We start from the raw sequence: 12350 nt of genomic DNA on the forward strand, positions 1-12350 counted from the left end.
TCCGTTCTGGGCCCTCATGGAAGAGAGACATGGAGGGGCTGGAGCGTGTGCAGGGAAGGGAACGGAGCTGGGGGAGGGGTTGGAGCAGCAGGAGGGGCTGAGGGAGCTGGGGGGGCTCATCCTGGAGAAAAGGAGGCTCAGGGGGGACCTTCTGGCTCTGCAACCCCCTGACAGGAGGGGGAGCCGGGGGGAAGGTCGGGCTCTGCTCCCAGGGAACAAGGGACACAGGGCGAAACGGCATCGCGTTGAGCCGGGTGGGGTTCGATGGGATATTAGGAAAAATTCCTTCTCGGAAAGGGTGGGTGAGCATCGTAACGATTTGCCCGGGGCGGTGGAGGAGCCGCGTTCTGGAGGCGTCTGTCCCGATGTGGCACTTGGAGAGGCGGTTCCGGGGCGATCCCGCGGGGTGACGGCGGACTCTGGATGAGTGGAAGGGCCCTTCCCACGTGGACGATCCCGTGATCCCGGGAGTCCCTCCCGGGGCGGGGCCGCGCAGGCGCGGGGCGGCCATGGCGACCTTCTTCGGGGAGGTGGTGGTGGCCCCGTCCCGGGCCGGGCTGGACGAGGAGGAGGAGGAGCGGGAGGAGACCCCCGAGGACCGCGAGATCCGCAGGGAGCTGGAAAAGAAAAGGTGCGGGCGGCTCCGGGCGGGGCGGGGGCAGCGCTGCTGAGGGCGGGTGTCGGGACAAGGTTCTTCCCCCAGAGAGTGGTTGGGCACTGACCAGGCTCCCCAGGGCAGTGGGCACGGCCCCAAGGCTGCCAGAGCTCCAGGAGGGTTTGGACAACGCTCTGAGGGACAGGGGGGATTGTTGGGGTGTCCTGTGCAGGGCCGGGGGTTGGACTGGGTGATCCTTGGGGGTCCCTCCCAGCTCGGGATGCTCAGCGAGTGTTTCCGCAGGGAGATCGAGGTGCTGTGGTGCGGGCTGGCCCAGGAGCCCTTGGCGTGCTCCAGGTTCGTCGTGGCCATAGGGCGGAACGCGGCAGGTGGGTGTGGAACCGGCCCGGGGGGGGATCGAACGCGCTGCTGGTTTGTGTGGGGGAGAGTCTGAGGAGGTGGGAGGGAGGTGTGGGTGTGCCTGGACTCTGCCTTAGTCTGTTTTAACATCGATCTCTGCTGGAAGAGTGGTCCTTAAGAGTAGAATCATGGAGTGGTTTGGGTTGGAAGGGACCTTAAACACCATTCAGCCCCACCCCCTGCCATGGGCAAGGACACCTTCCACTAGCCCAGGTTGCTCCAAGCCCCGTCCAACCTGGCCTTGGGCACTTCTAGGATCTAGGGATCCAGGAGCAGCCAGAGCTTCTCTGGGCAACCTGTGCCAGGGCCTCACCACCCTCAGAGGGAAGAATTTCTTCCTAAAATCCTATCTAACCCTTCCCTCCTTCATCTTAAGACCATTCCCCCTTGCCCTGTCACTCCATGTCATGGGGAGTCCCTCTCCATCCCTCTTGTAAGCCCCCTTTCGGTATTGGATGTCCAGCCCCTCATTTAGGAGCAGAGTTTTAACCCAGAGCCAAACTTACTCTGTACATATAAAATACGCTTTTTGTGCCAGCTGTTTATTCCTCCTGAAAACTGATGTATTTTCAGGTGAAGGGCAGAAGCAAAGTGTTTTGGGTTGGGCTTTTATTTGGGACAGCTCCTCTGTCCCTTTACCTGACTTTTGTTTGGTAAACTCTCCTGAATTTATCCTTTAATTGGCAAAAGTTTTCTGCTGATAGTAGTAACTTGCTCAGTGCAGTTTAGTCTTGTGAAACAAGGATCTGTCAAATATGGGTCAGGAAGCTGTAATTTCTTTAATTTCTAATGGGCAGTGTTTTGGGGGGGGGTTAAACTTTTGTTTTCTTGCTCAGTCAGTCCCTTTCTCACATTCCAGTTCTAACATGCCCTCTTTTGGGGTGGTTGTTTACTCATCAGGCCTAGAGGCTTAAAGCACCCTCTGCTCTTCCCACACACACCTAAACTGGAGGGTTTTTTGGTAGCTGTTTCCCTGTGGACATGAAGAAGTTTTAAGTCTTGCTTGCATTTATGTCCCATTTAGATGGCATTTAGTTTATATCCAAGTTTACTTGTTTGGTTTCTGTTCAGGTTTTTCCTTGAAAAATGGTAATAGATGTTCTGGATCTGTCTTCTGTAGCTTTTGACAGGAATGTGATTGATTAATATATTTGCCATACTCTTTGCTTTCTAGAACCAGTGTAATAATTCTGCTTCAGTGATTTTTATATTTAATCTGTTATATCTGGTATGTCAAGAGGTGTTAGAGACTTAATATTCACAGCCTTGGTTTATACTAAAGGAATTGAAGTTGACTGTAATGGTATAATTCCTAAGAACACAATTTTTGATATTGTGGATCTCTATATGTAGAACTGCTCTTTATCTTACAAATTTTGATACAGTGGGGTTATTAATATTGTTGATCTCTCCTGGATTTTGCCATTAAATGTATATTGATAAAAATGAGTTATTTTTACTTCAGATCGCAAAGGGATAATCTAATTCAGGTATTTATTTGTGCAGCAGAGATTTTATTACTTGTAAGTTGACGGTATTTGTTGGGTTTTACAGCTTTCCTGTCATCTTTTATTCTGGATTCTGTGTGCTGGGAAGTGGTTGGAGTGGTGAAGCTGTGGAATGAGTGGTGTCGAACATCCAGCACCACAAACGTCCTCCCCACAGATTCTTTCTGTTTGTTCTACAGATTAATATCAGACCCCACAGTAAGTGACTTAAACACTTGTTCCTCTGTGTTTTAGCTCTGTTAAAATGGGAGCAATTTCGTCCTCCCACAGAGTGTTCAGGCTGCAGGGTTCTGGATGAATCTCATCTAAAACTGTGTGAAGTTCTGCTGTGTGAAACTCAGTCCAAAGTGAAAAATCCTCGTTGAAATAGAGTTAAAAAACCCCCAAATGACTGAACAAGCTGTTGTCTGCAGCCACATCACTTTCACACATGATTATGATCTGTTGTTGTGCCTTTTAAACTGTTTGTTTACACCATTTTTTAATTTTTTTCAAGGTTCTGTTGTGCCAGTGTAGTTGTTACGTGGCTGAGGATCAACAGTTCCAGTGGCTTGAGAAGGTAAAACTGGCAAGACAATAAACTGAGTGATGAAATCTCAGGGGTGGGGATGTTCAGCTTAGTGTGAGGGCCTCTTCTCTGATATTCTGAGCATGACAGTGTTGGAAATAACTTTTCCCAGTGGCTTTCTTTGTTTTAATATCCAGCAAATGCAGGGATTTACTCCCTGCAGATTCTGTGGAGTCTCTTTCCAGATGCTGCCAGTGGTATCTGCTGTAACCTCCCAGCTCAGTGCAGTTACATCTTTTGGACAATTTTCCAACCCCTTTTTCCTGTTTGGCTTTAATTTTCCAGGGCTTATTTCAGCTGCATTTCAGCTCCTGGAGGATCATTCCTTAAAATAACCATAACACAGCTGCATTTGTGCAGCTGCCAAGGAATCACCAGCCAAACCTGTTGGGAGAATCCCGAGGGATGGTGTCTCTTAATGGGTGTGTTCTGTGCCTTTCACAAGGAGCAAAGTGCCTCCAAAGCAGCATTTATCCCACTTTCCTCTAGATTTAATATTCCTAGTGCCTCCCCTCAGCATCATTCAGGTACAGAAAGGCTGCTGGGTCCATCCAAGTCCCTCCAAATATCATCATGTTGGTTTTAATAAGATAAAAGCCGGGGGTGAATGTTGTGGCTGCTGATTTTCTTGATGGATTTGGGTCACTGCTTTGCCTGAGGGAAGTGTGGCTTATTTTGTCTTGCTGTCTGTCTGCTAACCTGCCTCCCCACCTTGAAACCTCTGCTGGGCTGAAGGACAGGCAGAGATTCTAAAGCCCTTTGTGTGGGGCTGGGGATTAAGTCAGGCTTAGAAACCCTGAGGCCTAAAACACTGCGGGTTTGCTGTTTTCCACACCTTCTTGCACTTGATTTAAACTGGGATTGTGAAAGAAAGGTGGCTGTGGTTTCATTCTCTTCCCCATTTTGTGTTTCTCCAGCTGTGTGTGGATATGTGTGATTTCCAGTGTGGCTGTTCAGGAACAGTGTTCCTGAGTATTTTTAGGCTTCGTGGTTCTTGGTGGGTTTAACTGCGCAGCAGAAATGTTGTGCTGGTGATCTGTTGCTTTTAATGTGAATTACAGACCTGTCCTGTGTGTAAACCCTGATTAACTGAGCAACTTCAGTCTCCAGGAGGCAGATTTTTGCCTCTGTGTGTGTGTTCTCTCAGAAAAGGGATCACTGGGAAATGAGGACACACGGGGTTTTGCAGTTGTGCATTCCAGCCAGTGTTCCCAGCATTCCAACCAGCATTCCCAACAAAGCAAATGGAAAATATATGGGCTTTTCTATCAGTTTTCTACTACACTAATGTGAGGGGACAGGTAACTTCCCTCCTGTGATTGGGGCATAGACAAAAACAGGCAAGTTTCTGTCACATCTAAAAAATTCCCTATTTCCTTCTCTTGTGTTGGTGTTTTTTTTGATGGCAAGCAATGAATCCAAGAGAATGTTTTGTACAGTGGCTTTAAAACTCTCTTCTTTGAATTTGAGGAAAACTGTGGAAAATTTAAAGTCCTCTTTCTCCATTCAGCTTGAACAGAATTAAATCTGAGTGTTTAAAATAAGGACTCTTTTAGTGTTGTAGAACATCTGGAAAGCACAGTTCCCATTTCAAATGTCCTGCAGCTCAGCGAGCTGCCTGCTTTCATTTGGAGTCCTTTTTTCTTCCCACAATCACCACGAATAAAAGTAGTAAGTATTGATATATTTGCAGTGCTGAAAACCTAAAAAATCTCCAGAAAATCACTAGGCTTGGTAAATATTTTAGCTGTTCTTTTGGGTGGGGTTTTTTTTATGTTCATGCCAAGAGAAGTGCGGGGCAAATTTCTACCTGAAAATTTCCGATTCAGATTGTCCTGCAAAGTTAAACTGCCCTTTGCTCTGAAATGAAAATTAATATTTGGGTTTCAATGCTGTCACTGAGAAGATAAATTTTCCTGATGTATTTTTTTGGTTTTTTTTTTTAATTCCAGGTTTTTGGCTCCATGCAGAAGGAAGGTTTGCAGGTAACCATCCTTTCAACGTGCCCCGTGGCTGATTATAAAACTCAGGAATCCACTTTAACACTTGCATCTCCGTTCCTGAAAGCCTTGAAGACCAAAGAATTCCAGGAGCAGGTTTGCTGCCCACTGCTGGAACAGCCCAACATTGTGAGGGATCTTCCTGCTGCTGGTATTTGGCAATTATTTATGATTCCAGTTATTTGCAATTCCAATTATTTACAGTTCCAGTTATTTATAATTCCAGTTATTTACAAGCAAACACAAAATTCACTTGGAGGAACATCCCATGGCAATTAGAGTTCTTATTTAAGCATGTGAACTGGCTGAAAAGTGACCTTTTTGGATAATTAATCCCTGAAGTTTTCACATCTTACCCTGGAAAAATAAGGATGAATTTCAAAACCACCCACAAATCCTTTTACCCCTCAAGTGTGGGACAGAAGTACTGGAAAATTCTTCATTGTAGCCTCACAAAGCACATTGTACATTGGGTTTTTGGGAATTTTACTTATGAACTAAGTAGGTTTTATTAAGAATTACTTTCATCTGAGCATCCAAGTAAAAACTCATAAAGTTATTTCTGTATATTAGAGGTAACATTTCAAAATGCTACTGATTGACCTCATGCAAAAGTTAAATTCATTTTTATTATATGATCTAATGAACCCCTCAGGCTTTTACTTTAGAATAAAATAATAGCAACATGAGGAAAAACTTGTCTGGCAGGAGCTAAAAGTAGATGATTTTATCTCGTTCACACTTTTTTTTTTGTACCTGTTTGGTTTTTATTCTTTTTTTTTTCTTTTTTAACAGAAGCTCCTGTTATTTTTCTTTACCACTAATACACATTTTCCACTTAATACACAGTTTATTTACCAATAATACCCATTTTCCAGTTAAAGCATTTGCCAGGAAGAAACACCAGCTGCATTGAACTCATTTTTGCTGGTTTATTTCCTCGTGTTCCTGTGGGATGAGAGGTGGCTGGAGCAGTTAATTTATAAACTTCCACGTGTTTCAAGCTGTCATTTTTTATACACAGAGCTGAGATTCCTTCTCAGCTGAAATTAAAACCCGTTTTCTTTTCCTTTTGGTTTAGTTTTGAGTTACTGCCAGGTCTGGCAGATCCCTGCAGTGCTGTACCAGTGCTACACTGATGTCATCAAACTGGACACGGTGACAATTGAAGCCTTCAAGCCTCTGCTTTCTTCTAAAGTCCTCAAGAGTTTAGTCAAGGTAAAATCAAAATTACTGGGAGGTTTGAGCTATTTCTGTGTGTCTTTCACCTCTTGCATTCTGCTGTTGGTGAAGATTCCATCTGAAAAGGCAGAAAAATACGGATTTTAGTGACAGGGGACGGTGATTTCTGGAATTGTGCCTGCTGTGACATCTGTGCTCTCAGAAATAATGAATCTACAGGTTCCCTCAAAACTTCACTTTGACTTTTCAGGCTCCTGTAGGAGCAATAACATATCAGGGAGTGATTTTTTTTTTTTGTGCATGTTTAAGCTGCAGTTTCCTTTGGAGAAGTGTCTCATGTTAAAACCTTTCTGTTTTCATGGCTTTTCCCATCCTACATTCAGGGCCCTGTTCTACCTCTGTGTCTTGTGCCACACATGAAAGCTGCTTAAAACACTCATTTTGACCTGTAACTTCTTTTTGGAACTAAAAGAATGAATTTCTACAGATGATTCCCAACATTTTTGCACCAATCAAGCAGCTGTGAAATCGGGGCATTACTAAAGTGACTGGTTTGCTTCTTTCTAAATGTTTTTAATTGGAGTATGGTTGGTTCAAAACACTCAGTTTTACCAAGTGAACTTATATTTAAATGGTAAGACAGGTCTGTGTGTACTGAGATATTTATTTCAGCTATAAATGTGGGAATTGCAAATTAACTTTTTTCAGTACAGCTTATTCTGGTTTGCTGAATAAATCTGACTGTACATAAATATTTAAACTCTGAAGGAGAACAGTAACAAATACTCAGGTTCTTCCTCTCCTATCCGAGTGAGGAGGGATGCAAAATAATAAATCCCATTTTATGGCTGAACTGCAAATTCCTGTGGAGCCTTGAGCAGGTTTTGCTCACAGTTACTATTTTAACACAGTTAATATTTTAATAAAACTGGTATTCAGAGGAATAAAAATGGGAATAGTGGGGCTTTTTGGGTTGGTTTTGTTCCCAGGAATGTGGTTAATCCTGATCATCTCTTCCCTTTTCCAGGATGCATCTGAAAGCACAAAGATGTTGAAGAAGTTCCTGACAGCCACTGAAAGCCACAATAATATCTATATTTAACAAGGACATTTGTGCCACAGGCTGCACTTTTGGAAACTCCAATTTCTTCTAGAGAAGACTTTTGGGAATTTTATTTTTTTTTCTTTAAAAGTAGAATAAATTCCAGGAGGTTTTTACTTCTCCACTCGTTTTTGTTGCTTTCAGCTTCATCACTGCAAACACATGGATTCCTTCTGCCTGGCTTGGGAGACTGCATTCTGGAGTGACTTCAGGAAAGCAGCTTGTTATTCTCCTCCTGAAGGGATTGTCTTACCTAAATATAAATTAAAAATTGCATATAAACTCCTTTTATATGGAAAAGAGGACATGCAGTTAAGGGATGTCCTTAACTGCATTTTTAACTTTATTTTTAACTTTATTTTCAGTCACAGAGTATTTTCTAATATCTGATGCTCTTTAAAGGTTTGGCTGTGATAAAGAAGATACACTCTGTGCCCTTTTACATCCATAAATATATATAATTTTGTTTGTGTGTCTGCACATACTTTTTTAATGTATGTGTTGATACAAAATACAGTTAGTAAAGCATGGAAAATGCCTTTTAAAGACTTAAATAACCTGGTGAAACGGGCTTGCAGGATCACAAGCTGCTTCAGCTCGATTTGCCAGGACAATTATCCATTTTAAAGCTCCAAACTTTTGGCAACAGTAGGAATAGTACAAGATCTGCAATGCAGAGCTTGTGATTTTTAGAGGAAAATAAAAATTCAGGTTTTAAAGTGTCTCAGAAAATTCTCTGGAAGTTGGTAACAATCTCAGCAGTTTATTTAAAATATTTGCTCGGATTGAGGTGCAGTTCTGAGTTTTTCATGCTCTGTTTAATTTAGCATTTTGTTTAAGGAAGTGGCATTAAAAGTGGTGTTTGTGTTGCTCCCAGGGGAATTCTGTTCTCTGAGTTTAACTTTACACTGGAGGCCCAGTTCCTTTAAATTGCTGTTCATGTTATTGCAGAGAAGCAAGAAAATGTTGCTTCAAGTGCTGCTGGATTTTGGAACTGGATTTTGGAGCAAAGCCTGAAGTGCAGGCCATGGTTCCTTCTGTGGTTTTTTGGGTTTTTTTTCCCACTTCTGTCCATCATTTTAATCCAAAAACGGTTTCTTTGAGTGAGCTGAGGGTTCTCTTGCTCTGAAAGCTGCACATTGGCTGCACCATTTCCTTACTTGTACCTGTTTGGTTTATAATAAATAAGGTAGATAACCAAAAATATCTTTAATAATAAAAAATGCAGGCTCTTTTAGGAACTGTGAATGTATTTCTGGTTTCGGTGTGATCACCCAGGCAGTTTGCAATCTCTCAGAATAGTTATTTTATTATAAATAATTCAGTTTTTGCCACCTGGGTTTATGCTGAGGTGTGAGAATGCTCTTAAACACCTTGAAGAAAAGTAACAAACAAAACACTGGCAATTTGGGAGATGAAATTACACTGAAAACTGGTGGATTGGCAGAATTCCTCAAGGGTTAATTATTCCTGCTTCCAGGGGTGTGACAGCTCTGCACAGCTGCAGGTGTTTATGTAGGATGTGGTAAGTAAGTACTATAGGGCAGTGAAATAAGATATTTTAATTTAAAATTCTGTCTCTTTCCAGAATTTCATGGGTATTTTAATTTAAAATTCTGTCTTTTTCCAGAATTTGTTGTGGGAAGCAGTTCTGGAATCAGAACTAATGATGCCCATGTATCTCATAAGATGTGAAGATTTTTTTCATATTTGAATGTTGCTGCTTTTTTTTCCCCCTTCTCTGCTCTCCAGTACCTACCAAGAGCCTGCAATAAGGCTTTTCTTATTTTTTATAATATTAATAATAATAAATTTAATACTTATACGAGTCCATAAACTTAGAACTTGTCAAATGTGGCAGGTGGCTTCAAGTCTGTGTGTCTGAAATCTGATGGTTTAAGACTTGTTTCCTTAAGGGCTTTGCTAAATGCAAATAATGAAACCAGAGAGAATAAACTAAGACTGGAAGAGGGTTTTTTCCCCAGTTTTTAAAACCATCTGAGCCACTTGGGACCTTTTTTTAGATGACTCTGACATTTCTTCTGCTGAGTGTCTTCCAAATGTTCAGCATCTTTTCAAATCTACTCTGCTTTGTCTTGCTACAGGATAGATTTGTAGGGAGATGTGTCCTCCCATTCCTCAAAGGTTCTGACTCCAAGGGGATGTGCCTGACCTAAAAGTCCTGGGATTAAAGCCCCTTTATTGAGGCTTTATTGAGCTTTAGGCTTGGAACACGTTGGAACCTGTGCAGTTCAGGTGTGTGAGTACAGGACTGTACAGACACAGGTAAAGGGGATGTCCAAGCCAGGAAATCTGGGATTTATCTGAATTTGTCCCAAAATCTCCCTGTTTGAATGCCAGAACAGTGATCTTGCTGCCGCTCTGCTTCCATTCTTCCCATGGTTGTCGACACAAACAGCACAGTGACTCTCCAATAAAATTCTTGGAATCTGTTGAAAATCCGTGAGGAAAACAGGCCCTGCTCTGCTCCCTGAGCATTCCTCTATCCCATGAGGTTCCTCCTGGATTTGACATGATGGACCAGTTTTTCCTGTGCATTTCTCCCTCCTGTGAGCCCTCAGCAAAAGCCCTTGGGCCGTTCCCAAAAAATGAGCCTGAATGTTCCTGTTGGAGCCCAGGCCTTGTGGCACTGAAGGAGGGGACGTTGGAGCTCATGTCCTGAGGGTTGGTTTTGGTGGCTGATTCCTACCTGGGAACATCCTTCCTGAACCTTGTTCCTGTGCCTCTGTGTCCCCCCTGCACAGCAGAGATGGGGGAGAAAAGAGATTTATTCTTTTGTCAATCCCTCCTTGGTGTTGCACATGGAATCATGGAATGGTTTGGGTTGGGAGGGACCTTAAAGATCATCCAGTTCCACCCCCTGCTATGGGCAGGGACACCTTCCACTAGCCCAGGTTGCTCCAAGCCCTGTCCAACCTGGCCTTGGACACTTCCAGGGATGGGGCAGGCATGACTTCTCTGGGAATTCTATCCCAGCCCCTCACCACCCTCACAGGGGAGGATTCCTTCCCAATATTTAATCTACCCTCTTTCAGTTTAAAACCATTCCCCCTTGTCCTGTCACTGTCTGCCCATACAAAAAGCCCTGCTCCCTCTTTTTTATGACCCCCTTTAGGCACTAGAAAAATTTGTATTTTGGGAAAAGGCAAGAATTTTGTTCAACCTCATATTCTTTCTGATTTTTTTCAAATGTTCTGTTTTGTGTCGAGAACGTTGACAAATCGAAACGAGCTAAGAATAAAATCAAAGTAGGAGAAATTAATGTTGAGGGTTTTTTTTCAGTGCCATCAGATTTTTTTCCCCTTTTTCCCCTTTTTGGCAGCTGCTGAACATCCCAGCAACCAACATGAGCAGGCACCTCCGTGCAGCTCAGGGAGATCAGAGCTCTGAGGTCAGACTTTAGAGAAAACACTGAGATTCTGTTGATAGATCTCCTGGAATGGCTGATGAGCAAAAAAGTACTTGAGAATTCCCTACAATAAATACTGTGGGAAACCATTAACTTCAGGGATAAAAATGCAGAGCACTTGTTTGACATCAAGGCATCCTGAGGTGTCTTCGGTGAGGGAAGAACACAGACCCCAAACAGTGCACGTGGAAGAAGGTTAAAAATGCTGAATGACAGGCTAAAGTCAAGTTTTTTTACTTTCAAATAGTTCTATAACCAAATGTTTAAATGTTCTTTGTGGGGGATATTTGGGTAATGGCTTTAAAAGAAAAAATGTTTTGTAAGAATGGTGATGCACCTTCAAAGGGCAGTTATTTAACATAAAGCATTTACTGAAAAAAACCATTTGTTCCTCCCCTGAGTTTGAATCAGAGGATTATAATGTGCTTTCATAAGGCAAAACCACTGTGCTTCGTATTCAGGATTGATATTTGAATTCTGTGAGGTCTGATTTGGACTTGGATCCCTTTTCATGAAATAAAAGCCATCCTTTTTCTGTCAGCTCCAGAGACTTTTAAAGCTGCTTCGTAGGGAATGAACAAAAAGGGGAATGAATAACAATAATAGTCAGGATCACTAAAGGCAGCAGTTTGATTACTGAGCAGATGAGCAGTGAATGTACAGCCTTGCTTAATTTAAAGGGAAAAAAAAAACCCCAAAGCAAACCTGTGGGAGGAAAGGTTGTGTGAGAACAGAGGCAGCCACCATGGAGAGGTGAGAGCGCAGCAGAGGAAACCTGAGCACTGATCATCCTGTAAAATTAGGGTTTGAAAGGGTTGTTGTGAAGTAGAAGCAGGTTGTGGAGTGGGTTTGCTCTTCCCTGCTGCCCTGAGCAGCATTCCCACAGGAATGCCTTTGTGCTGCTCCACTTAACTTGCTTCCAGACTGGAATTAAAAAGCTATTTTTGTGCAGAATAAGCACAGTGAGAAGTACAAAAGGCTGTGCCTGCCTATTCCCACCCTTCAACCCTGGAGGACACTTGCAAGAGACCCTTTGGCTGCTGCCAGAAACAAGGGGGGTTCTTCTCTTCATTCCTTAGAAAGTGTTGGTCCAAAACTGTCCAACTTGAATCCAGAATTAAGAATTCCCAATGTAGCTCCATCAGGCTGTTGGCTTTCCTTTTTCCAAGTGGAAACAAGCACATTTGGGATAACCTTTTACTGCCATGTGTGAGGGGGAGATGCTCTGCAACAGTGGATTCAGCAGGAAAGATGATTCAATGCCTGCTCTTAGAGTTTTTAGTTTTTCATGTGCTTCCAATTCTCTATGAAGACAGAAATATGAAAGTGTATGTGAGGAATATTTCCTTTCAGCAACTTTTAAAATTTAGTAGGTCTTTTTTTAACAAAAAATAATCTGGATGGGGTTTATAAATAGACTTTGTGTTGTGGGAAGCACATTTGCTATGTTTATGGACATGGATTTCATCTCCTACAAGGCTCCTTGCAGAGATATTTCCATTAAAATCCAAATGTGAATGCTTCACTTTTTCACTAACTTCCAAT

The 12350-nt window shown here is 42.8% G+C and overlaps 1 protein-coding gene across 2 annotated transcripts; it reads left to right on the forward strand.

Annotated features, from left to right (window-relative positions):
* Positions 1-463: 463 nt before the first annotated feature.
* On the forward strand, positions 464-9197 carry PSMG1 (proteasome assembly chaperone 1). 2 transcript variants are annotated; one of them, XM_027701780.1, is made up of 8 exons: positions 464-631; positions 899-984; positions 2570-2721; positions 3020-3082; positions 5044-5242; positions 6173-6309; positions 7301-7383; positions 7718-9197. In XM_027701780.1, exons 1-7 carry the CDS (start codon positions 510-512, stop codon positions 7373-7375), a joined length of 834 nt encoding a protein of 277 aa, XP_027557581.1. In that variant the 5' UTR covers positions 464-509; the 3' UTR covers positions 7376-7383; positions 7718-9197. The 2 variants fall into 2 exon arrangements, with proteins under 2 accessions (XP_027557581.1, XP_027557580.1); XM_027701779.1 differs by lacking the exon at positions 7718-9197 and having other exon boundaries at positions 466-631; positions 7301-7499.
* Positions 9198-12350: the final 3153 nt, after the last annotated feature.

Source organism: Neopelma chrysocephalum, unplaced genomic scaffold (assembly GCF_003984885.1).
Source record: "Neopelma chrysocephalum unplaced genomic scaffold, ASM398488v2 Primary Assembly neopelma1_166, whole genome shotgun sequence".
Lineage (NCBI taxonomy): Eukaryota > Metazoa > Chordata > Aves > Passeriformes > Pipridae > Neopelma > Neopelma chrysocephalum.